This window comes from Ursus americanus, chromosome 21 (assembly GCF_024610735.1).
Source record: "Ursus americanus isolate L20-20 chromosome 21, mUrsAme1.1.p, whole genome shotgun sequence".
In the NCBI taxonomy this organism is placed as follows: domain Eukaryota; kingdom Metazoa; phylum Chordata; class Mammalia; order Carnivora; family Ursidae; genus Ursus; species Ursus americanus.
In genome coordinates this window covers 27,851,474-27,877,815 of record NC_142147.1, presented here as the reverse complement: position 1 = coordinate 27,877,815, position 26,342 = coordinate 27,851,474, and the positions used below count along the sequence as shown (strand labels likewise).

Sequence of the window (26,342 nt, the reverse complement as noted above, 5' to 3'; positions counted from 1 at the left end):
GAAGAATCCGCTCTTGTGGTCACTCAGGCTGGCTCTGCCATACAGAATAAGGCCAAGCTGCATCTGGTTTCCCAGCATGCAGCTCTTACTCCTGCAAGTTCGTCTGCCCTCTCCCAGGAGCCAAGACTGGACAAGGGGCGCCAAATAATGAAGTCAGCCTGGTGGGGCGCCTGGGTGGCTCAGTCCATTAGGCATCCAACTCTTGATTTTGGCTCAGGTCCTAATCTTAGGGTATGAAATCAAGCCCTGCATCAGGCTCCACGCAGCATGGAGTCTGTGTGGGATTCTCTCTCTTCCTCCCCATCCCCACCCTCCACACAAATAAATCTTTAAAAAAAAAAAAAAGCCAGCCTGGACCCCCACTTCTTACCAGCAGTGGAGGCGGCCTCTAGCTTCTACCCAGAGCCAAACCCCTTCCAGCTACCAAACCCTGAGCTGTGGTCTTGCCCAACACCAAACCAGAGGCTAGGGAGTGCACCCAGAGTGCTCCTGGGCCCACACAACCCTCCCTACTCTTGTCACACCTCACCAAGGGCCCACTCTGGTACCCAAGGGGCAGCTTCTCCTCCTTCAAGGCACATTTCCCCACACCGGCCCCTGCACCTCGGTCAGTTTCAGCCGGTTTCTTCTGCTTATGTTGGTCTAAGGAATAGGACATACATTCAAGACAATGCTGTCCCAAGCCCTGACACCAGGGGTCCACTACTTGGTGCAAAGAGCCTTGCTCCTTTAAATTCACTACCAAGAAGAACCACAACAGAAGACTTTCCCAGATATAAAGGAGTTTGTTTTAGCTCCGATATAAAGAAGGCACAGCCCCCTTGTCCATTCTCTCAAGAGCAGACCAATTCTATAGAAGGGAGTCACTAGCTGGCCTGCATAGGGTCCATCCCTTACAAGAAAAAAACTCCAAGTCCCGTTTTTCAGGCGAGTCCGGCTGAAAAGTCCTTTCCAACTTGGGAGCCAGGCCGCATTCGCAAGTTTCTTCCACTGGGTCGTAGCTGGGAAGCACCAGCTCGAGCAGAAAAGTTTCTTTAACGGAAGTCTCTAAAAAGTCGTTCCAACACAGCTGTCCCGATGCGTTAGTTCTGTGCACGCCTCCTCAGATCCTCTCCCGCCCTTTGAATTCTCAGCTCCGCGCAGTCTGGAAGCTGACCGCACGGGTCCTTTAGGGGACGGCGGCGGCTCGGTCCTAGGCATCCGTCGTTGCTCAGGTTTCCGGTTCAGGACGGCGCGGCGGCGCCCCTCCGGCGGGCAGCCCGCACCAAGCACTGCTGCAGGACGGGGTAGAGGCGCTGGCAGCCCTCCAGGCCCAGACGCACTGCCTCGGCCCAGCTCTCGGTCGGGCCGCCCTCTCCGCTGCCCAGCAGCCCGGCCACCTGGTTGAGCACGGGCATGAGCGCCACAGTGAGGCCGGCGGCGGCGTGCTCCTCCTCGAGTCGCGTGGGGTCCAGCAGCCAGGTGGGCGCCGGCTCTGGCGTGCGGCTCAGGCCGCAGCCCACCACCAAGTCGTACATCTCCACGCCGGCGTCGGCCAGGGCGAGCGCGGCGGCTGTGAGCGCTGCGGCCAGCGCCGAGCCGCCGTCCTCCAGCAGCAACGCCGACACCTCGAGCTGCGCGCGCGGGTAGCGGCCCAGGCGCACCGCCGGCTCGAGCGCTTCCTGCAGGGCCAGCGCCAGCTCGCGCTCCTCCCCGCCGCCCGGGGGCGCACGGCGCCGGCGGCCGGCGAAGGGCGCGCGGCGGAAGTCGCAGAGCAGGCGGCCGCGCAGCGCGGCCGGGGCCTCGCCGCCCGCTCCGGCCGGGCCGCTGCCGCGCTCGCTGCCCTCGGCCTGGCGCGGGCCGGACACGGCGCACAGCACCTTGGTGCCTCCCGCCTCCAAGTAGGCCGAGCCCTTGGCCTGGCTCAGCAGCCCGGCGCGTGCGTACACGGGCCGCAGCCGCGTGGGGTCGCGGGCGGCAGGCGCTTCATCCTCGTCGGCCGCGTACAGCTGCGGCGGCTGCGACTCCTCGGGCCCGCGGATGCGGCGGTGGTCCCCTGGCATGGCGGCGCCTGGCGTGCGAGCCGCTTCCGCCCGCCGACCTAGTTTCGCGCGCGGGTTCTTCCGCCCGCTTAAAGCCGCGCGCCCGCGCGAGGGCTGTCGGGATAGCGGCGGACGGCGCCGCTCTGCCCCCTGCCGTCCTGGAGGGAGAACAGCGAGCGCAGCCGAGCTCCGGGGCCCTCTCAAGGACCCCGGGATCTCGATGAATGAATGGATGGACAGCCGGACAGACCTGCAGAAGCGGGATCCAGGCCGGCCTGGCTGACCTCTAGCCTCTCGGGCCAGGGCAATCCCAGGGCGTACGTCTTCGTCCTTTCACTTGTGAAGGTTGTAATTATTTCAATTTTGCACTTACTTGTGTGACTTTCTCATACATGTTTTCCTCGGTCTTCCCCAAGGCGGCAATGGCCTTTTGTCTCGTTCATTCCTGCCATCGTCAGTGCCCTGGCTGGCATAATGATGGATGGAACCGCCCCTCTCCTGCACTGGATTGTGTACTCTTTGTACCCCTAGGAGTCCTCACCTGGCATGTGCTTGTTGCAGCCGGGTCCTCAGCACCCTCCCCTTACGTGCTTCTCTCACTCCAAGTGTGGACAGCCCCTCCCCCCCAGGCTGGTGACAGCTAGCCTCTGCGGCTTCTCCCAGCATAGACCCGCTATCCTCCTCCTTCTGTGTCAGCAGGACTGAGTGAACCTGGGCCCCTGGCCACCTGTTGTACCCAGGGAATAGGAATCAGCCAGAGCCAGCACAAGCAAGCAGTACCTTTAACCTCCCCCGCACCCGGTTTCCAAACCCAGCTGTCTTCAGACCTGAGTGAAGGATTCAGGACCAAGCAGGTCCCAATCCTCACTGTCCATCTTTGAGTCAGGGAACCAGGAATGATGGGTCAAAGGGGTGGGGGTAGGCAACTAACGCACCAAAGTACCTCCTGTACCAGAGAACACCTCTGATCTCACACCCAATGACTCGACATCAAAAGGGAGAGGAAGAGGGACACAGGCCTGGGAAATGGAGAGCTTCTCCTATGAACTGCTTCCAGTAACCCCATGGCCCATCTTCTATTCAGTGATGAATGCCCCTCTCCATCTCACCCCACCAACTCCCCATTCTATGGGCCACCTCCACGAATGTCTTCAGGTAATCCCAGTGGTCATTTCCAGAGTTCAGAAGTCTGGAGCCAAACTCGGTGAGGACCACAACCAGAAGCCAACTGGAGCCACAGCATTTATTCTGCAGAAACCCAGGCAGCCAGAGGCTGTTCCACAGGGGGTTCTGATGGGAGGTAGGTGGTTAAGAGATCACATGGCACCCCCAGGTATTGCACATAGTCCTTTTATTCTCTGCAGCAAAAAGGATCCCTCCCTGCAGACCCAGACCTTCAGGCCCGCAAAGAACATTATCTACAAACACAAGCAGGACAATGATAAATAGCAATCCTGGGGCAGTGGTTTTAGATGGATGGCGCTGGTGTGTAGGGCTCAGGGCAGAAATGTAATGTGGGCCATGAGTCAACAGGGCAGCTCCCAGGTGAGTGAGTTCCAGTTACTGCTGGGTTAGGACAGACGGGGATATTTAAAGGTCCCAAGATCCCAATGTCCTCGTGGCAGATGGAGAGCTGGCTGGACGGATGTATCAGGTGAAGGAAGGATGCTTCGCAGTGGAAGCTGCCCCTACCCCTCAGTTCTTCATGTCTCCCAGGTGGAGCTGGGCAAAGGAAGCGGCCAGCTGCAGTGCCTCCTGCAGGCAGCCCACATTCTTGCCTGTGGCCTGAGCAGAAACATCCTTGCCACCACCTTTGCCGTCCATCAAGCCTGACACCTGCTGCACCCACTCACTGGCTTTCAGGCCCCGGTTGGCCGCATTCTGGGAGACAGAAAGGAGAAGTGTGAGTCAGGACAGAAGATGAGACTGAGGAAGACATGGAGAGGGGAGGAAATGGAAAAGGACAGGGGAGCCACAGAGCCCCACTCCTGGTCTCCTGGGTGCTGCTGCCAAGGCTGAGATGGATCCTATAGCTGGTGCCGCAGGCTGGGTGAGGCACACAGAGTTGCCAAGCCAGGTATCAGCACAGTGAGACACGTCCCTCAAGGAGAGGGCCTGAGGGTAGGGGTCCTGGAGGCAGTGACCAACAGGGGGCCAGGAGGATGGCTGTTTCTAACCGGTTGCACACGCACACAAGGGTCTTGGCAAACAACTCTAAGAAGAACCACGCTTCCAACACCACTCCCCACTCACACAGGACTGCAGGGTGTTCTGACCTGGGGGACTTGACACAGGCACGTGATCTTGCCAGCTTCATTGTCCACTGTGAAGAGCATGGCAGAGGTCTGAGGGGAATGCGTCTTGAAGAGCTTCAAGGCTTCGTTCAGGGCCTGTGGGGAAAGGTGCTGTCAGGCCAGGCCTGGGGAAGGGAGCGACACTCTCCACCATGCACCGAGTCTGCAGAGCCGGATTCTCCAAGCACCCCTGCAGCCCACCCCCTTCTAAAAGCAAGTGCTGGTCCCAGGAGACCGTATGGGGAGAAGGACCCAAGCACAAGACCCTGCCCACACTCCGACTCTGAGGTTTGCCTTCCACCCCCAAGGGCTGTAGCTCTCTGGCCACCAGATCTCCCCATGGCTCCGCCTAACCTCAATTCCAGAAAGCAGGCCCTCAGGTCACCACTCCACTCAGAGCCACAAAGCTCACACTTCAGCCACCAGAGGACTGAGACCCCAACAGGAGACAAGTAGTTGACGGGCACATTGCAGCACGTGGAGTCCCAGCACCACCCCTTCCCCCCCCTCCCCTGGTTGCCTTGGCCGAGGCGCCGCTCTCCATCTCCAAGATGACAAGGGGCTGATTGGGATTGCTGTCAATGAGCTGCTTTGTCTTCTCCAACACCTAAAAGGAAATCCAGAAGAGAGGCCTTAGGTTAAAGGCCCAGACAGCTGTCCACACAGCCTCCACTGGGTAAGTACGTGGGGCTCCCTTCCAGCCATCAGCACGGCAGGACTCACTCGCTTCTGGACATCAGCTTTGCTAGCCCGGTCTAGGTCATCCATGATCTTCTTCAGGGATTTGAGATTCTCCCGGAATTCATCCTTCTGCCACTGGGGGATGACTGCAGTGGCCAGGGCCTGGAACCAGAAACAGAAAAACCAAGGGACTCCAGACCACAAGGAGCTAGGATTTGAGGCCAAGCCCACCCCACCCTTCTGGCTTTGAACACCAAAGTCCTCCCTGACTAGCATCCAGAAGGAAACAGAAAACAAAAACAAAAAGGTATTCAGTAGCCCAGAGACCAGTCACTCTATGAGCAACTACGGCAGCCGTACCAAGTAGGGCAAGAGAGAAAAGGGCAGGCAGAGAGAGCTGGTCCCTACCAGGCAGTGAACACAGCCCGAAATAGGCTCACAGGTAGCCTCCACATATTAACAAACAGGAGAAGGCCTGGAAACAGTGGCCATCCCTTCCCCCAACTCCCTCAACATTGGTGTCCACTCGTGCTTGCAACAGGCCCTGCCATCGGCAGTGGCGGCAGCAAGCAGATTCCAGGGGTCTGCAGGCCAGGATCCACAGAGCCCCCTTTGCAAGGCTGCCAGACCTGTTGTCAGTTCAAAAGGCCACTGCACTGAGAACCAGGACCTGAGTCTTCTTCGGGGAGTCTGTGATGCACCCAGCCCTGAGCAGGGCCTGAGGAGGGAGGCCACCCCTACCTCACCAAGGTCAGCAATCTCCCTCTGCACGTCCTTATTTGGCACAGTCTGGGCCTTCACTTTGGCCTCCATGACAGAAAGAGAGTTCTTCAAGCTCTCTGCTTTCCTGAGGGCCTGGAGAGGAACAGAGTTGTGAACTCCCGGTCAGGGAACTTTCAGCTTCACTGCTATCTGTAAACGGTGGCAAGCACTGACGGCAGGCTATGGAACAATACACCCTCAAGACACCAGAAGTTTCTCTTCCTTCAAGGAGCAAGTGTCGGCAGTCTCATGCCCCAGGAACGGGCATCCTCCTCACACACCTGCCCAGCAGAAAGGCTATACTACCTCAGGCTCAGGGGATAACCAAGAACTCCCAAGTCAGGAGCCCTTCTCACCCCAACAATATAATCAATCCTCAAGCTTCAGCACACCTCTGGCCCCAGCCACAGTCCCCACCCCCGGGGCAACTATCCCCATACACTATGCATCTCAAACTAGGCACGTACCCCTAGGGAGATGTGAGTGAGTGCTGGGGCACTGGAAACTACAGCAAAATTATGGCTTACCCTCCTAGAGACAGAGAGATGACACAGTAAATGGCAGAATTTACATATTTTTAAAGATTAAACATGGTACAGCTAAGCAGTTCTGTGGTGGTGGCTCTCTTCTGCCAGGTGAGGGTCAGTGGGGGACAGTTCAGGGGAAGCACTGGACTTCCAATGCTGAGCGCAGCAGCTACAGAACCGTCTACACTCCAGATTCACAGACTGCGCTGCTTCTGCCTCATTCAAAAAAGCCACAAACCAGCCTGCCGCGCTCACCTTCTGGGCTTCAGCGCCGGTGACGGCAACGATCCTCCGGATGCCCTTGGCAATAGCTTCTTCACTCACAATCACAAAAGCTCCCGCGTGACTTGAATTCTGCAGGTGTCTGAACAGCAGAGCACAAAATCCATGGTGACGAGAAGAGCCCACGCACTCTGGTCCTTACCATAACCCAGAGCCCGTGGTGACGGCATGAGGTCTTTGAGGTTCCGGAGAAGCTCTCTCAAGGGGACAGTGGAAAGAGGCCCTTCGTGTAGATTTCAGGGGAGGAGTCGGGCCAGGAAGCCCAGGCAAGTTAGAGAAAGTCTAGCTGGGGCCGAGAACACACTGACACTGAGCAAGACACCACCTTTCTGAGCTTCAGTGTTCTCATGTATAAGATGCAGACAATTCTCCCACACAGGACTACTGTGAAACTCAGATGAGAGCAAACAAAAGTGCTTATAATCCTTAATGCCCAACACAATGTTCCTGCAGGCAGGCTCTATGTTCATTCCTACTTCTGGTCCTCTTTGGAACGGAACCTATATTCTTCTGTCCCTGCCGCTGGCTGCGAATATCCAAGAATTACCTTTAAAATCTCAGCACGATCCTGTGAACAGGTTTTATTCCCCAGGTGCTCAGAGAACCTCAAATGCTCATTAACCTTTAGTCACTGCGAGAGTGGTATATGGGGTTTGCAAGCAGCTTCCTGAGAGGTATTAAGGCAGAGTGGGACTCAGGTGAAGGCCCAATTCAGCTGGGCAGGGGGAGGCCAGGAATGCAGTGCCCCAGACCCCTATGCCATCCACCACACATGCACCTTTTCCCTGCCGGCCTGCGGCTCACAGGAGGCCCCAGATGGGCTCTACCATGGCCTTAAGAATGTTCTTCTCAACAAGATTCCCTCGCAAGCAGGAAATTCCCAGGCCACCACACCATCCCAAAATGACCCCAAGCACTACAGGCGACTCCAAGTTGGAAGAAACAAGTGGCTCTTGCAAGCCAACCTGAGCTAGGTGTGCTGTGGGGCCTGATGCAGGGGCCCTGAGACAATGGGGTTAATCCCCAAGAATGCAGATCAGCCCAGGACACAAGAGCAAGCAACTCTGAACTAAGTGTTAACGCCTTTCCCCATCCTAGGAAGAATATTTCATCACAAACCTAGCAAATGTCAACGTCAGATGCCAAGGGGTCTGACGAGAGCACAGGACCCTAAGGTTCTTGGGAATGCTGTCTCGCAAGTATATTCCTGAGAACTTCATTTTAACCTTAGAAAAATAAAAGTGGGACTAGCCTATTACTCACATCCTCCAAGGATAGCACCCAATTAACAAAAAGCGAGTCCATCCACTGCTCCCCCTGATGTACTCACGTTCCCCCACAGAACTCAACAGAAGTGAGTGAGCCAGCAGGGCCAGAGGGGTCATCCAACAGCTCGGACACTGGGACCCCAATGGAGACGACTCGCACAGGGTCAGGATAGGTTTCATCGAACACAGCCCGTAGGCCCTGGATGGCTTTAGCTGCTGCCAGGGGACAATCCTGGGTGTACACGGGCTGCCATGGAAAGAAGACAGAAAAAAGCTGGGAAAAGATCTTCCCTGAAGGTGCGTAGGAAGCGGCAGGGGAAGCACAGCCCTACAGGCAGGACTCTGGTTTCCAATCCTGGCTCTCATCACGTGCCCTGAGCCACCTGAAATAAGGCACCACGTGTCAAGTCAAGGAGATCAAAATAGGGATTTCCACGCATTTTGCTGAACTGTGAACCAAATCTTGTATGGATGTGTTTTATGAGAAACAGAACCAGAAGAGCTCTGGAGGGGGTGGAGCCAAGACCTCCCTCCGCTCCCTCCCCCGAGGCCCTAAGGCCCCTCCATAGGACACCACCGCTGCGCCCACACTCAGTGCAGTTGGGAATCACTGCTTCAAACCAAACTCTGTGCTCAGCAGTATGTGGTCCAAGGAGGAAGAGCAGCAGGACGGTGGAGAAGGCTCCACGGAGAGAAGCACCAGTGCAGGAAAGAGCAGGGCTGACGACCAAGAGCTGACGCACGGGCCAACCTACCTTGGCTGCCTCAATCATCCCGTTGGCGATCTCTTCGGCCTTCTTGATCTGCTGGGTGGACATGGCTCCCTTGGCGGTAAAGTCGAAGCGAAGGCGGTCAGGAGCAACCAGGGAACCTCTCTGGTCAGCTTCCCCGAGCACGGAGCGCAGGGCGAAGTTCAGGATGTGTGTGGCCGTGTGGTTGCTCATGATGGGCCTCCGTCGGGGCTGTGAAGGGCAGGGGCAGCTGGCGGAGAGGTCTGCCAGTCACCCCTCAATACCTGCTCTCTCCTTCCCGACTGCTAGCATTTTTAGTTGGACACATGGCTGCCCGGAATAAGGGCTACGTTTCCCAGCTTCCCTTGCAGCTAACTGTAGCCAGAGGACTACGTTCTGGTCAGTGTGTTGTGAGCAGACGTGATGCACACCCTTAAAGGGAAGGAACATGCCCTCCCCTTCCTCTTTCCCACTGACTAGAGTAAGAAATAAGAGTTGGCAAATTATGGCCTGTGGGCCAAAATCCAGCCTTCTGTCCATTTTTATAAACAGGTTTCTTGGAACACAGCCACACCCACGTGTTTATATATCATCTACCGTAACAGAGGTGTGTAGTTGTGACTGAGATGGTATGGCTCACAAAACCAAAAATATTTACTACCTGCAGCTTTACAACAACAAAAAAAGTTTGCCAACTCCTGGCCTAGAAATGGATCCGGTGGCTACCTTCTTGGACTATGAAATCAAGGGCAACACCCCAGGAACGAGGATAGAAAAGCAAACAAGGAAAAGCTGGGCCCTATGACTTCGTGGGGCGGAGCCTCTGTATCAGCTTGGACTTTGAGCTCCGTCACACGAACAAAACCTATTTCTTAATTAATACAGGATCCCGGGCTCCTGGAGAAGTATTTGCGGTTAATCTGGAGAAAGGCAATCCATGAAAACAAGCCTATAAATCTCAACTAAAGTCACTGTCATCTGGGGCACCGGGCTGGCTCAGCTGGAGAAGCCAGTGAATCTTCATCTGGGGGTTAGGAGTTTGAGCCCCACACTGGGTGTAGATTACTCACATATATTAAAATAAAATAGAATAAAATAAAGTCACAGTCATCTGACTTGAGAACATATCCGTTTAGTAACTCACAGCTGCACCCCTCATAAAATGTTCTCCTGCATCAGACTTAGAATAATCTACTCACAATTTCACTTAGGAATGACAACCATGACCAATTTAAAGCCAAAGGAGATGAATTCTTTTCATAATGTATATCGAGTCACCATGACCTACACTTGAAATATGTTAGAATTTTATGTCAACTATACCTCGATAAAGCTGATATTTAAATTAAAAAAAAGAGAGAGAGAGAGAGGATTACTAACCAGGTCCAATGCCGAGCAGCATAACGTACTCACCTCGTCAATAAACAGCCGGACCTGGTCCCCGACTCTCAGGCTGCCGTAGACGGTCCCTATGTGCAGCACATACCCTCCTCGCACCTGAGCGCTCTTCACTGTGAACTCTGTTTTCTAAGAGGAGTCCAGAAGAACAATTTATTTACGTAAATAAACCCAAATATATATATATATGCTATCCTCTCTTTATGGATACATATTACACATTCTCTAAGCCCCTCCTTACTAGTGTGTGTAAATACCGTTATACACACATTATACCAGTAGTACCATTATTGTATGGCACTATTACCCACTGAAAATTTATAAAAAGGAACCACTCCAAAGTGGAGCCCAGTGCCTAGAAAAGGAAGCTAGAACAGGAGCAGTAGTCAGTTTCATTCAGAAAGAACTGGGGCGCCTGGGTGGCTTAGTCATTAAGCACCTGCCTTCGGCTCAGGGCGTGATCCCAGGATCCTGGGATCGAGCCCCGCATCAGGCTCCCTGCTCCACTGGGAGCCTGCTTATTCCTCTTCCCACTCCCCCTGCTTGTGTTCCCTCTCTCGCTGGCTCTCCCTCTGTCAAATAAATAAATAAAATCTTAAAAAAAAAAAACAAAACTCAGAAAGAGTTGTCGATTACAGAACCAAGCGGAATCCTCAACAGGAAAGGACCATCAAGTACAGGCCCTGACGAGGAAGATACACCCTGCATCTCCTAGGAGAATCAACTACCCTTGCAACTCAGCCAACAAGAACATCATCACCCCAAACCTGTGGTTTTTCTCTGACGGACTTTCCTTTAAAACAACCCCTCCCAACTTCCTCCTCCTCCTTCTCCATAAAATGTCAGTTCCTCTCCCTCCTTTGCTGGATTTGCCTGTGGTTTTGCCATAGCTTGCGTGTCCCAAATTACAATTCTCTGCCACTTCCAATAAACTCACCTTTCCTGGTAAAATAATGGTTTCATTTTTACAATTCAACCATACCTATATTTACCATTAAATATACAAACCACTTCACACGTGGACAAATATATGTGTATATATACACAGAAACACAGACGTCCCCTTAAGGAGCATCTTGGAGTATTTAAAGCCATCATAAGGAACCTGAAGCCCATGAGACTATGTAACTCGTCCAAGATCACAGAGTCAGCAGTGGCAGCGCTAGAGGATGAGGCTTCTGCAAGGAAGCCTGCCCTCCAGACAGCTACCTCTTCCTACTCATGAGGAAAGCCTGGAGGAATCCAGGATCAACCCATGCAGCCCGACTATAGGCATCCTGCTAAGAGGGACCAAATGGCAGTGGGATCAGTGGTACAGGACGCAGCTCCCTTCCCCTCAGAAACATGGACAATGGACCACACCCAAAGATCGGTTACGTCTGCTCCCCAAGGGCAGGAGTGTGAGGAGCCAGAAAAGCTACACCAGTCCAGGCCCCACCCTCTGCCGGGCGCCCCCACCCCTGGCCCGGCCCCCTGCCAGACACCCCCATCCCTGGCCCGGCCCTCTGCAGGGTGCCCCACCCCTGGCCCGGCCCCCTGCCAGACACCCCCATCCCTGCCCGGCCCTCTGCAGGGTGCCTCACCCCTGGCCCGGCCCCCTGCCAGACACCCCCATCCCTGCCCGGCCCTCTGCAGGGTGCCTCACCCCTGGCCCGGCCCCCTGCCAGACACCCCCATCCCTGACCCTGCCCCCTGCCAGACACTCCATCCCCGAACCGGCCCTCTGCTGGACGCCCCATCCCTGGCTAGCAAGGATGAACTGTTGGCTCACATCTTCGCTGTTGTCCTCGACCTTCACCAGGTAGCCTTCATCATAGATCTGCCCGCCTTGCTCGGCATAGAAGCAGGTCTTATCCAGCACCACTCCACACTCCTGGCCCGTGCACACTTCTTCCACAAACATCTTATCCCTGCGCAGCGCCATCACTGTAGCCACTGCGCTCTCGAATGCTGTAGAGAAGGGGGAAAGCAGGGTCAATGACCTCATTCACACATTATTGGTTGTCTTTTGCTGGATTCTACTTCTCAGACTCTCCTTAGACCTTAACTGTCTAATTTTATTTCACAAGCAAGACCATTAGACTCCACAAAAGGGCTTAACACCAGGGAATGTAACACTCAGCAGAGTGACCACCAAGGGGCTGGTGACCGCTTGGGACCAAGGGGTTTCCCAGGGGAGACTTTCTGATCACTCTATCTCTGAGCTATTGAACAGGAACCTAGTGAATCTGAGAAGTACTTAAGAGCAGTAATAAATTCCCTACTCCCAAGGTCAATTCACAAAGAATGTATTCATTTTGTGGGCTTGCTTAGATAGATTTAGGGATCTCTGCTGGAGCATAAAAGCAAAAACAAGTATTGCCTGTTTTTTTTCTTTTGATTCTTAACTTTAGAATGCCACTATTCTATTCTATACTGTTCATTCATTCATTCATTTATTTTAAGTAATCTCTGTACCCAGTGTGGGACTTAAACCCATGACCCCAAGATCAAGAGTCACATGATCTACCAACTGAGCCAGCCAGGCGCCCCCAGGATGCCGCTATCCTGATGCAAAATTCAACAGCCATTGAAGATTCTATCAATGCCAACTTCCTGGTTTCCTGTAAGGTGTTACAATTAGGGGAAACTGGGTAAAGAGTACGAGGACAGTTCCTGTAAATTTTTTCACAACTGCTTATGAATCTATACTTATTCCAAAATAAGGAGTTAGAAAATTAACTGCCACAGGTCTCTAAGAGTATAAAAGAGTCTCCGCAGCACTACAGAGAGGCTCTGCTAAATACCCCAGGTTCCTAATCTTGAGACTTAGCCAAGGTACGCGCAGTAACACAGGAACATACCATAGCTCCCACTGGAGTCCGAATGGTAATTATACTTTGGGGAATCATCTGTTGCTTCCAGACCCTTCTCCCGGAGCTCTTCAATAGCATAGATGTCCAGCATAATGAGGTCGTCCCCACCAGCTCCCTTGCCCTGTGATTTCAACTGCCAGTAAGAAAAATAAACAGAAGTTACCCTAATGTGGGAAAAAGAATTCTGAAGGACTCCAAATTGCTAAACTAAGCCCAATACAAAGCTCTAGAACAGTTTTTCAGTCTCAGCATTAGCAACATTCGGGGCCGGTCTGTCTTCCACTGCAGGACGTGGAGCGGCATCCTTGACCTCTACCCACTTGCTGCTGGTAGCATCCCACCCTCAGCTGTGAAAACCAAAAATGTCTTTACACCTTACTGCCAAATATCCCCTGGGGCCAAACTGCCCCTGCCTGACACTCACTGCTCTTGGGAAAAATAGAATTCCAAAGACTTTAATGGAAGGAAACTCTTGTCCTTTGCAGCCAAGTCCTGCTTTGTTTGGTGTCAGGTTTCCTGCTCACTCTCCAAATTCTTTACCTGGGCCAGTTTCCTCTCCTCTTCAAATCCACCCATGTCCACCACCAGGCCCTTCTCTTCAGCAATCAGTCCAGTGAGATCCACTGGAAACCCATAGGTGTCATAGAGGAGCCAAGCAGTGTCCCCTGCACAGCACAAAGGAATGGGTAAGAATGACATGAATAGTCCCCTCCTTTGCCATCCCAAACCCTTCCCAAAGGAAGTTGGCACTGAGAGAAAGTCTGGAAACAAGGGAAGTTAGTACTGATTCTGTGCACGCGTCAGAAAATCCATCAAATCTTTCAGAATTGGCTGGAGGAAGTACAAGAGGTCTCCTGGTAAAGTTCTTTCTTAATCTGAACACAAGTGTGTTCAGTTTGTGGAAATCCATCAGGCTTTCCCCTTGTACATTACAGCGCAATAAAAAGTCAATAAAATTTTTTTTTAATTTTCCAGCTTAGTAAAAAAAAATATATATATATAAAAGAAAGCCAAGTTGCTGAACAGTATATACCATACGTTCCCATTTTTGCTGGAAAACATACACACGCATGCCCCTACTTAACGTGTGTATGCAAATTTAAAAAAAGCTCTAAGTAGTTATATAACAAACTCTTAAAAACTGTTACCTCTAACTTTGACAAATAAATTTTTTTAAAAATCTTAAAAAAAAAATTATTATTACCTCTGAGAAATGAATTTAGGAAAGAGAATCTTCATTTTTTACTTTTGTGTTATTTAAATACTTTGCCACAATAACATATCACTTTTACAATTTTTTTTTAAAAAGGCAAAACGTTTTTTTTTTGGTTTTTTTTTTTAAGATTTTTTAAAAATTTATTTTGACAGAGAGATAGCCAGCGAGAGAGGGAACACAGCAGGGGAGTGGGAGAGGAAGAAGCAGGCTCCCAGCGGAGGAGCCTGATGTGGGGCTCAATCCCAGAACGCTGGGATCACGCCCTGAGCTGAAGGCAGACGCTTAACGACTGAGCCACCCAGGCGGCCCACACTTCTACAATTTTACTATAAACCCCATTTTATCCCAAAAGCAGTATAACCAAGCTATCCTTAGCCTTGGAGACAAGGGACTCTACTGTCATTTCGGAAAAAGGGCTTGCCTCTTCTGGAAAGATGAACCAGCCTGGATGAAGAAAGGAACAAACTGGTCCTTACCAGGTATGGTTTTACAGTCTCCCAGGCTCTGAATTTTCCTGTCCAAGATGCGGCGCCCTCTGCTGAGGGTCTTGAGAAACTGCACTTCTTCTTCATTAATGATATCCTTCACCATATCTGGGTCCTTTTTCAGCTCAGGAAATGCATCTCCCTGGCAAAGGGGAAACAGAGACATGGGCTCAATGAAGACAGGGACCATTCCATGACCCCCCTAAAAACCCCCATTAACATTATGCTAACTCCCACCCCATCCCTCTAAGCCATGTGCATGAGCAGAACAGAAGCAAGCAGGGAGATACACCTACCAAGGACTGGACCACAACATCTACTAACGTGGCAAAGAACCCCCTGCTGGCATTGAGTTTCTCATGGGAATATCGAACAGCCCGGCGGAGAATCCGTCTCAACACATACCTGAAACAGGCAGAAGACCACCTCCTCCAGACAACCTTCCCAGCTAACCATTTTGTAATGGGGCTTCTGGAATTCTACCCAAAGCAACATGACCAGCTTGTCTTTCTCTTTCAGAGACTTTCTTTTATACTAAGACTGCTTCTTTTTGCGAGCCCCTGAGGTCATTAACATTAATTCCAGCAGAAAACTCAGGAATATACCCACAAATATCAAAGGTAACCCTGGTTTGTTTTTCTACCACATTCTGCTGACCTGGAGATGGAGGTAAGTTCAGCCCAGGTGGCTGATGACCCAAATTTTGTACGTAATAAAACTGCCTGGGGCTAATCAATAGCTACCCCATCCCACCCTGCCGGACAACCTTAAATACAATGTCTAACATATCTTGCACTTGACAGCAAAGATTTAATATAATGGCAACTCTGTAACACAAGCTGAAACTCTCTTAATCCTATAAAAAATATAGGGTTCCCTCCAACTACCTAAAAGACAAAGAAAACAAGAATCAAGAATGGCTTTAAGTTCCATAGAGAGTCACCAAACTCACGGTGGCAGTCCTAACCCAGCCCCGTGTGTAACAGACTTACCCCCGCCCTGTGTTGTCAGGTCGGCCACCATCAGCCAGCGCCACCGTGATGGTCCGGGCATGGTCAGCCAGCACCCGATAGGCCATATCGATCCCATCGGCATCATCAGCACCAACTTTCCCAGAGTATGGCCGGGCACCTGTGCCCTACAGATAAAAACCAGGAGGCAGCTCATTAGGAAGCACCCTTCTGGCACTGCCTTCCCCTAGAAGATTCCAAGAGGACTGAAGGGGCATAGGGGAAAGGATGACCCTCCTGTCAGATCTTTTAACACCAAGAAAGGGAACAGCAAGAGTAAAGAGCTTCTAGCCAGGCCCCTGCACTCAACAAACCACAGTGTCTTGTGCTTAGAGCCTCTTAGGTTATTAACAATTAAATTGACAGACGGTCACAGGTACCCTTAGCTGGCAAAGATAGGATTATTTTATCTTTGACAGTATGGCTAAGTGCCCAACCTAGAAACCTCCACAGATGTCTGCAATGTTTACAATAGGACCAGTACCTTCTGAATGGCTTCGAAATAAGGAACAAAAAGGTCAGTGTCATAGTTGGACATCTTATTCTGCAGTACAGACACCAGTCGCTCCAGGCCCATCCCTGTGTCGATGCTTTTCTTAGGAAGAGGTTTCAAAATGCCATCGCTTTCCCTGCATGATCCAGAGAAAGAGGAAGCTGAAACAAGGACTCTAGGTGCCACCTCTCCCTGGCTGCTGGTTAAAACTTGGCTATGTAGCACAGATTACAAGCTGTGCCTATTTGCCATCTGCCTCTACCTGGTTTGGTGAGAGGAGGAGAGTGAAGGGAAAAAGGGAAGAAGTACTCTGGGGCCTATGGAAGAGTGAGACAAGGCGCCTGGGTGGCTCAGTCGGTTAAGTGTCATGATCCCAGGATCCTGGGATTGAGCCCCACATTGGGCTCCCTGCTTAGTGGGGAGTCTGCTTCTCCCTCTCCCACTGCCCCTCCCCCCCGACTTGTGCTTTTCTCTCTCTTTCGCTCGCTCACTCAAATATATCTTTTTATTTTTTTTTTTTTTAAGATTTTATTTATTTATTTGACAGAGAGAGAGAGAGACAGCCAGGGAGAGAGGGAACACAAGCAGGGGGAGTGGGAGAGGAAGAAGCAGGCTCCCAGTGGAGGAGCCTGATGCGGGGTCAATCCCAGGACCCTGGGATCACGCCCTGAGCTGAAGGCAGACGCTTAACAACTGAGCCATCCAGGCGCCCCTCACTCAAATAAATCTTAAAAACACAAAAGAGTAAAGCAAGCCTCACGGAAATGAGCTTTAAAATCACAGTCCATAGGGGCGCTTGGGTGGCTCAGTCAGTTAAGCATCCGACTCCTGGTTTCAGCTCAGGTCACGATCTCACAGTGGTGGGATCAAGCCCCATCAAGCTCTGCACTCAGTGCGGAGTCTGCTTCAGATTCTCTCTCCTTCTTTCCCCCACTCTGTCTCTCTCTCTCTGGTCAAATAAAAAAAATAAAAATCTTAAAAAATTCAAATCAAATTAAATTGCAGTCCAAATTACAGCAAAAATGACATTACAGGAATAGACCTGAAGCAGGTACTATGTAGAATAAAACTAATTTACAAAAGATTAGGTCCAGCTGTGTCTAAGATATCTGAGGGAAAACCTGAGAAATGAAATTGAAATAATGTCCACAAAGTCCCCTGATGCCTTTAGTGCCTGCTTTAGCTCTGCCCCACTGTCCCCAAAGACAAGGATGAGAAGACGGCCTTGTGCTGAGTTCCTCTTTCTCCAGTGGCTTGGGGAAAGGTGTTGCTATTAGTAGGTACAGTTCAGGACCCTAAGGCCACCTGTTATACTGGATGAACACGAGGTTCCAAATCTCCAGCACATTGGGGTCATCCTGGTTGACGAGGTGTGCAGCATCCCGGCCACCAATCCGGTCATAGTGGATCTCACTGCAGGGACCACATGGGCCCGTGTCACCCATCTCCCAGAAGTTATCCTTCATATTGCCAGGGAGGATTTTGGTGTCATCCAGCCTGCGGAAAGTAGGGAAGATAAGCCCAGTCACAGCCACTGTCAAGGATTCTGCCCGATTCGCATCCACTACAAAAGGAGATCCTTATGCATTTCTATTAAAAAAAAAAAAAAAAAAAGGCGCCCTCGTGACGATGACTGAGGCTGCATAGCAGGGGCTAAAGAAGCAGGATAGGACTCCTCTCAGGAGCGACTACAACAGAATACAAAATATATATAAGGCTACGTTCATAACTAAATAAAAATGGGCAAAGACAGAGATAGAGCCTAGAAAGGAACATAAAAATGAAAACATCTATGCTCAATATGACCAGAATTTAAGCAAATACTTTCTTTGCAAATGTACCTGCATTAAAAAAAAAAAAAAAAAAAAGGAAACACTAGAAGCATTAAAACACCTGCTGAGTATTTCAAGTCACTTTTCTATGCCCCAATTTAGTCAAGTTTTTTTACCTTAAAATGATACCACCAAAGGAATTTAATAAGATTGAAATTATTTCCAAAATAGTGAACTCTGCTGAGAGCTGCTAGGTAACACAGCACTCAGAAAAGATTGTGCTCACTGAATAAATAGAGTCCAGATATACACAAGCTAAGTGAAACAGGATTCTCAATCAAGAGTAGTATTTAAGGGGGCCACGTGGGTGGCTCAGTCATTAAGCGTCTGCCTTCAGCTCAGGGCGTGATCCCAAGGTCCTGGGATAGAGCCCCGCATCAGGCTCCCTGCTCCACTGGGAGCCTGCTTCTTCCTCTCCCACTCCCCCTGCTTGTGTTCCCTCTCTCGCTGGCTGTCTCTCTCTGTCAAATAAATAAATAAAATCTTAAAAAAAGAAAAAAGAGTAGTATTTAAGGTTCATGTGTATTACTGTCTAAAATGTGTCCAAGTACATGTAGACCACAGAATCTAACCAAGGAGGGGTTTCAGACCAAGTACCAGGGAAGGATGGATTAGAATAGTATTACTGGAGTAAAAGTAATTAATAAATGAATGAATGAAACAGAGAAACTGTGCTAAGTGTGGTAAAAAGTTACACCTTTCTTAAGAGTTAAAGTAAAAAAATATGAAAATGAACATGGAGCCTGGGTGCCTCAGTCGGTTCAGCATCTGACTCTTGGTTTTGGGTCAGGTCATGATCTCAGAGTCCTTCGACTGAGCCCTGTGTCTGACTCCCTGCTCATCATGGACCCTGCTTGAGATTCTCTCTCCCCCCCTCCCTCTGCCCTTCACTATTCATGCTGTCGCTCTCCCTCTCAAATAAATAAATCTTAAAAAAAAGAAAAAAGGCAGCGAATGCACCAAAGGATAATTGCTCCCAGTCACTCCCATCTCCATCTGAAAATGCATAGCTCAAAAGAGGAAAGGGCAATGCACTCCAAGCCCTAACACCCCACTGTGGCACCAAGTCAGAAATCACTTCACTCCTCCACACTCAACACGTGAGATGCATTCTTACCCCAAGTTCTGCCAGATCTGTTTGCACTCCAGGTCTGGCTCTAAGCCAGCCGCCTCATCCCCACCAAAGTAAGTCACGTACAGTCTCTCAAGTGGAATGCCAAACTCTTGGGTGAGCAGCTCCAGAGCCATCTTACATGCCAATTCCTACAAAGAAAAAAAAAAGAATGATGTGGAATGTGGCCAAACCAAAATCTACTTAGTCTGAGTAGAAAAAGTCCAGAATCTAGGAACACAAATACAAAACCACATCTTCACTATTAACCCAACCAAATTCAGGATCAGTTTATACAAGAGATGCAAAACATAAGTGAAACCATCAAATGCTAGGCACTGCTTCCAGGAAGTCTTAGTAGATCTCCTCTTTGAGCTTACCTTGAAGTAATCTCCAAAAGACCAGGAGCCCAACATCTCAAAGAAGGTGTGGTGATAGACATCCTTGCCCACGTCATCCAGATCATTGTGTTTGCCCCCAGCCCGGATGCATTTCTGGGTATTGGCAGCTCTGCTCAGCTTAGCCATAGGGTGAGATGGGTCAATAGTGTTCAGAAAGATGGGTTTGAACTAAAAAAGAAAGGGAACATTTCAGCTTTGAAGGAGTTGCAGATCTATCAGGTGGTCATGGAAAGACCACACAGAAACTGTTCAGTTTGTGATTAATTAGCCTGGAATACGGAAACTCGTGAGGCACGTGGCCTGACGGGGCCGCAGCAGAGGCAGCCTATCTTGGAGCAGCTTCTCCCTGGTCCTAGTTCTCAAACGGTCCCCACCACTGCCTGCAACACCACCTGCACCAGGGAAACACCTGCGGCAGCTGTGATAACAGCCAGAGGTTGATGTGGTGAAACCCATGCTTCCTCGGGAGTCTCTGGTGGTCGGAGCTTACAACACCTTTCTGGAAGAACTTACTCTAAAAGTGATGTGTTGGGGGCACCTGGCTGGCTCAGTCGGTAGGGCAGGCAACTCTTGATCTCAGGGTCATGAGTTCAAGCCCAGGCACAGAACTTAACTTAAAAAAGAAAATAAATAAATAAATTTTTAAAAAGTGATGTGCGGGCTTAATGGTAAAGGTGATAAGGAAGAAAAGAAACCGAGACCTATTAAGGGAGTAAAATCAGCACAACCTGATGAATGACCGATGTATAGAGAGAAAGTATTACTTTGCTCTGAGAATTTATCAAGTTATACTTTGATGTATCATTGTTATGTAACTTTATTTTCCCACTAGACCTGTCCAATTTTTTTTTTTAAGATTTTATGTATTTATTTGACAGAGAGAGACAGCGAGAGAGGGAACACAAGTAAGGGGAGTTTGAGAGGGAGAAACAGGCTTCCCGCCAAGCAGAGAGCCCAATGCAGGGCTCGATCCCAGGACCCTGGGATCATGACCTGAGCCCAAGGCAGACGCTTAACAGCTGAGCCACCCAGGCGCGCCAAGACCTGTCCAATTTGGTAACCATTAGTCACCTATTATTTGTACAATTAAATTAATTAAAATGAAATTATTGGTAATTAGGTAAAAATTTTTAGAAACAAAAAATTCTGTTCCTGTCACATTAGCTCAATAATCATGCAGGGGGGGCCTGGCTGGCTCAGTTGGTGGAGAATGCAACTTCTGATCTCGGAGTTGTAAGTTAGAATCCCATGCCGGGTGTAGAGATCACTTAAATAAACAAATAAATAAATGATTTAAAAATCTAAAAAAAAAAAAAATCATCATGCATCACTGGTGGCTGCCATATTGGGCAGGCCAGCTACGGAACATTACCATTACTGCGGAAGTTCTATCTGACAGTTCTGAACTAGACCATGAACTACCTTTAAAGCAAAAACTATACTACTTATCTTTGTATATCCAGCACCTAGCATCGTATCTGAAAAAGGGCAGATGCCTAATAAATACTATATTTAAATATTAAAAAAAAAAAAGAAGGGAGCAAAAACCCATCAAGGTATTTCTGATTAAGAGGCAGTATAACACAAAAGTTAAGCAAACAACTACCTGGGGTTCAAATCCACACTCCAGCATTCACCAGCTATGTCAGCTTGGGCAATTTACTTGAGCTGTCAGTACATCAGAACAGAGTGAGGATTCAATAAGTCAGCTTAAGTAAAAGTCGTAGAACAGTGCCTGGCAGAGAGTAAGTCTGACATACAACAGTCTAATAATTACTGTTATTCAGAGAACGTTAGAACACTGGACTCCCGTGGTTCTTCTACCAAGTATAGTCAGCACATGTGGAAGAAGATAAAACCCATGCCTAGGAATGCCAGAGTATAATAGAACCTTTCCAGTGTTCCAGAAAACCCATCACCTTGCAAGTCCACATAAAATTAGTGCCCCCTATTCCAGGTGTAGACAAAGAACTTACACATATAATTGAAAACATGTGTACAATTTTACAGTTAATGTTATACAGGATGGAAAACATTCCCACTGCGGTGCCTGGATGGCTCAGTCGGTTTAGCGTCTGCCTTCAGCTCAGGTCACGACCCCAGGGTGCTGGGATCAAGCCCTGAGTTGGGCTCCCTGCTCAGTGGGGAGTCTGCTTCTCCCCCTCCCTCTGCCCTTCCTCCCGGCTCGAGCTCTCATTGGTTTTTTCTCTCCCTCTTTAATGAATAAATTAATTATCTTAAAAAAAAAAAAAAAAGAAAGAAAAAAAGAAAATGTTCCCACTGCCTCTAATTTTCTATGCCAGGAAAGAAAAGACAATGTCAGCTTATCACTTAGTGCAGAGTGAGACACATTCTAAGGGCCAGTCAATCCCCTGGGCTAAACAGGGTTCCAAGAAAAACACCGAAGGAAAGCCCTAAGGGCACTATGTAACCTGAATCCACTTCCTAGTCCACAATTAGCCTGACAAACAGTGTTCAGTATCACAACAAAACTGTCAAATTATCTTTTATAGCTCAACTGCCCCAAACATAAATCCTACTAATAAAGTTTCATCAGCAATGGATCCAAACTGGCATTGGTGGTGGTAGCTTCAAAAAAGTTAAAAAAAAAAAATCAATAGGGGGCGCCTGGGTGGCTCAGTCTGTCAGGCATCTGACTCTTGATTTTGGCTCAGGTCATGGTCTCGGGGTCCTGGGATCAAGCCCCACGTGGGGCTCCAAGCTTGGCGGAGAGTCTGCTTGAGATTCTCCCTTCCTCTCCAGCTACCCTTCCCACCGCCCCCCACACATGCACTCTCTAAATAAATAAATCTTTAAAAAATAAAAAAATAAAAATAGAAAAGTTAAAAAAAATAAAAAAAGTTGCACAGCTCAGAATGGAAATGAAAGCAAAGCTTTGAAAGAATCCTGAAGAATTTACTTATTTTATAAAGAAAAAAACAAGGGGGCACCTGGGTGGCTCAGCGCACTAACTGTCTGCCTTCGGCTAAGGTCATGATACCAGAATCCTAGGATCGAGCCCCGCGTCGGGGCTCCCTGCTCAGTGGGGAGCCTGTTTCTCCCTCTCCCTCTCCTCCTCCACCTGCTTGTGTACTCTCTCTCTCAAATAAGTAAACAAAATCTGGAAGGAAGGAAGGAAGGAAGGAAGGAAGGAAGGAAGGAAGGAAGGAAGGAAGGGAGGGAGGAAGGAGGGAGGGAAGGAAGGAAGGAAGGAAGGAAGGAAGGAAGGAAGGAAGGAAAAAGAAAGAAAGAAAGAAAGAAAGAAAGAAAGAAAGAAAGAAAGAAAGAAAGGGAAAGAGGAAAAAAGAGGGAGGGAGGGAAAGAAAAAGAAAAAAACAAGGATAATGACGAATTGAAGAAGAATCACAATAGCTGGGTTAACAGGTCTCTTCAGGGCTCAGCAAGATTAATCTAACCAATAACTCTAATAAAACACAGCTTTTTCCTCAGAAGAAAATAAAGGCAAAACTTTATACAGACTGGGGCACCTGGCTGGCTCAGTGGGTAGGACATGCGACTCTTGATCCTGGGATCGTGACTTCAAGCCCCATGTTGGACACAGAGCTTACTTAAAATAAATAAATTTTAAAAAATGTTAAAAAGAAAGGAAGAAAAAGGAAAAAACCCTTACCTGGTTCATGCCCGCATTGGCAAAGAGCAAAGTGGGATCATCCAATGGGATGGTGGCAGATGAGTGAACATAGGTGTGCTCATTTCTCCTGAAGAAATCTATAAATCGCTGCCGGATTTCACTTGCTGTTAGGGTCGTATCCATCTTGAAAATAACCCTACAGAACTAACCAGAGAAAAAATGATGGAAAATTAGGGGACCTGAAACTAAGAGGTAAGTAGGCATTATGTAAGACTCTTGGCTTCTCAGGCCAAGTCAAGGGAGGACACCAGTAAGCCGTTTGATCCTAAAACCTCTATGTTGTAATGTCCAAGGCTAAAATCATTACCAAAGCAAAACTTGCTGCACCAGCAGACAACAGTCCCACGTGTTCTTCCTTCCCATGCCCCCCTCAATAGGTGCAATATACCAACACATCAAGTAGAACAGGAGTGCTTTCTTCACGTGTTCATGTATTCCAAAATATGAAGATGTGTACTGCATCCTCTGTGCCATGGCCTAGGCCAGGGATTAGGCAATGGGAATAAAACCCCCAATGTTTACAGTCCACCAGAGAAGCCGACTGGGGATGGAGGGATGCTCAGGAGACCTGGTTTCTGGTCCTAGCTGTAAATCCTTAATGGAGTTACTTCACTTCACCAACAAATGAAGGGATCCAAATGAGATGAACTCTAAGACCCCTTCCAGCTCTGTGTTCATCTACATGCCTAGAATCCTGCAAAGTCCCATTATCCCCAAAGGCAGGGTCTCCAGGTTTGGCCTGACCATCTTGGGGAGGCTGCTGTCAACAGCAGTGGACCTGGGGGTGGACCTAGTTATACAAGGGACTGCCTGCAAGTAGGAGTATACCTGCCTCCACCTAGCCTGAGCACCCCAGAACGACTGGCAGGCAGACTGCTTCTTTCCCAGCTATTGGTTACTAGGGGGTGAGGACGTTGCAGCCACCACAGTGAGAAGGTCCAGCTCAGAGCCAGTAAAAGTGAAAGGGAATCAGAAGAGAGAGAAATTAGGAAATGAAACAACTTGACAATTTCAAAGCTCTTTCACATCTATTATAATTTTCCTGAGAGGCAGGTTGGGGAAAAGTGACAGCCCTTGGTAGGAAGGCACCCATCACTGGCATGGTGCTATAGTGTCATCAGCACTGGGTGTCTAGACAAATTGGAACCATCTGGCTGACAGTCTCTAGAATTCTAGACCCAACTCCAACCATAAGTAACTTTGTCCCAAATTCGTTTCATTTTTGTTTTGGGGGGTTTTGTTTTGCTTTTAAAGATTTTATTTATTTTTTGCATAGGCGCCCACGAGTCAGGGGGGAGGGGTTAAAGGGAGAAGCAGACTCCCCACTGAGCAGGGAGCACAATGTGGGACTCCATCCCAGGGATCCCAGGACCCGGAGATCATGACCTGAGCCGAAGGCAGACGCTTAACCAACTGAGCCACCCAGGCACCCTGTTTCCTTTTTTTTGTAAAAAAAAAAAAAAAAAAAAGTAGTAACTACTCTGCCCATTCCAATCGGCTGTTGTGAGACTCAAAACCCATCCGCTTTTGGAAGCAAATTGTAAACTGGAAAGCCCTAAAGGAACATGGATGCTATTACTTCAAGTCACTTAGTGCAAAGTTTTTTTTCCCCTTCTTCTAAGGAAATAAAGATGTACACAGTGATTTATGGTTAAACACGATCTCAAATGGTTAATTCACAATTCAATCAACTCATTACTCAAACATGTGGACTAAAATTCCCACAGATAAGGACTTTTATGTCCATGCTAAGGAGTCAAGGCTAGGGTTTTTAGAAACTTTGCCACACCACACCCCTTCTCATTGTGGCTCTCAAAGAATCTTAACGGTGGCAAAAATGAATGTACAGTGCCAATTCTGACTGAGCAACATCAGAGCAGTTTCAAAATGTTCACAGCTCCTCCTCTGAACAGGCTAAGGTAAATCAGCTGTATTCCAAAAGACTCATAAACTTCCCATTTTGCTTAGTCACTCAACATAGATAAAACTGTGCCGGGAACCAAGATGAATGAGTCTATGCCCTCAACGGGGAGACAGTCATACAGGAAGAACTGCAAAATGATGTAAGGATCCAATACAGTCACAATAAGCCCTATAGAGGCGGGGACTCTTAAAAGCAAAGTCACCATCACAAATTCATTTATTCAATATATACTGGAAGGCTGTATAATGTTGACTGGAAGGTGGGAGAAAGGATGGTCCTCAGAATCTACTTCCCAGCAGAGGCTGTAAAGGTCTTGAGAACCTTAAATCACATGGCCTTTGGGTTTAAGGCCCTAGGACCTTTCAATGTGCTCTTATTTGCCAAGTAAGCTGTCTATCCCAACCCACTCTTTCCCATCTCCTAGTTAACTCCTCAATTTTGATATATCAATTCCGAAGACACTTATTTAAGGAAGTCTTCTCCTTCTTGACCAGATTCTCCGCCCCCACTTTTTTTTCTGGTAGCTCCAGGTGTCTTCCTTTGTAACTTCCACACCCATTGGACTGCTTGTTCAATCCCCATCTTCCCCATCAGGCTGTAAGTCCACTCCCGTGAGAATCATGACTGATTTTTGCTCACCATAGGGGGAAAGACCCAACATCTAGTACAACGACTGCTCAATAAGTATTTCAGGATTAGGTATGGTCCTTTAATAGCAAACTGTTAACGAACTTAAAGCACACCGGGAAATGAAGACTCTCTTTAAAAGTAATAGCAGAACATGATGGGTTATAAAACCTGAACCAGTACCAACTAGTTTTAAGAATTTAGGAAACGGCTCACAGCGGAATGCCACCCATCTAGACCACCTCGCCCCCCCCCACCTCCTCGCCCGCCCGCAGGGGATTAAAACCGGAGGAGATAAAACCTCAGCTTTGAGTGGATAGTCAATGGCAACCGTGATCCTCCCAAGGTCTTGGTCCTCGGCAAGCCCACCCGAAGCCACTCCACCCCCAGGGCCCTACGGGTCTGCAAGATGCCTCTCTCCCGCTACGCTGTACCCAGGCGGCGGCCCCGGCCCCGAGTCCAACACAGGCCCCGGTTCCAGAGGCCTCGTGGAGCCTGGCCCTAGGGATCCGCTGGGGCGGCTGCGCTTTCAGAACCCGGACCCAACAGCTCTAGAAGTGCCGCAAAACTCTCTGAGTTTGCTTCTGCTTCTCCCGAGGGTCTCCGTCCCTAACCCCTCCCTCAGAGCCCACCACCCAGGGCCAGAGCTCACCTGTTCCCGCAGACACCAAACGGCACCGGCCCAGAGCCACTACAGATCGCAACCCGCACAGCCCTGCCCAATCAGAGCGCCCCGATGGAAAGTGCCCCGCCTAGCCTTACCTTTCGAGAC

The 26,342-nt window shown here is 49.4% G+C and overlaps 2 protein-coding genes across 2 annotated transcripts; both read right to left on the bottom strand.

The window, feature by feature from the left end:
• Positions 1-765: 765 nt before the first annotated feature.
• Positions 766-2,254, bottom strand: EXOSC6 (exosome component 6). The gene has a single exon (XM_045810261.2). It carries the CDS (start codon positions 2,040-2,042, stop codon positions 1,224-1,226), a length of 819 nt encoding a protein of 272 aa, XP_045666217.2. The 5' UTR covers positions 2,043-2,254; the 3' UTR covers positions 766-1,223.
• Positions 2,255-3,355: 1,101 nt separating this feature from the next.
• Positions 3,356-26,290, bottom strand: AARS1 (alanyl-tRNA synthetase 1). Its single transcript, XM_045810260.2, has 21 exons — positions 26,223-26,290; positions 22,999-23,163; positions 19,347-19,535; positions 18,973-19,118; positions 17,329-17,520; positions 16,015-16,159; positions 15,513-15,658; positions 14,817-14,925; positions 14,512-14,662; positions 13,360-13,484; positions 12,808-12,952; positions 11,736-11,914; positions 9,980-10,093; positions 8,591-8,797; positions 7,898-8,082; positions 6,541-6,649; positions 5,738-5,851; positions 5,039-5,158; positions 4,836-4,922; positions 4,298-4,411; positions 3,356-3,902 (listed from the first exon to the last, which is right to left on the bottom strand). Exons 2-21 carry the CDS (start codon positions 23,140-23,142, stop codon positions 3,717-3,719), a joined length of 2,907 nt encoding a protein of 968 aa, XP_045666216.1. The 5' UTR covers positions 23,143-23,163; positions 26,223-26,290; the 3' UTR covers positions 3,356-3,716.
• Positions 26,291-26,342: the final 52 nt, after the last annotated feature.

Coding starts and splice junctions, on each gene's coding strand:
- EXOSC6 (XM_045810261.2), bottom strand. CDS start 2,042: ATGCCAGGGGACCACCGCCGCATCCGCGGGCCCGAGGAGTCGCAGCCG.
- AARS1 (XM_045810260.2), bottom strand. CDS start 23,142: ATGGATACGACCCTAACAGCAAGTGAAATCCGGCAGCGATTTATAGAT. Junction 19,536..22,998: donor CCAATGCGGGCATGAACCAG/GTAAGGGTTTTT, acceptor TTTCTTTTTTAG/TTCAAACCCATCTTTCTGAA. Junction 4,923..5,038: donor AAGCTGATGTCCAGAAGCGA/GTGAGTCCTGCC, acceptor ATTTCCTTTTAG/GTGTTGGAGAAGACAAAGCA.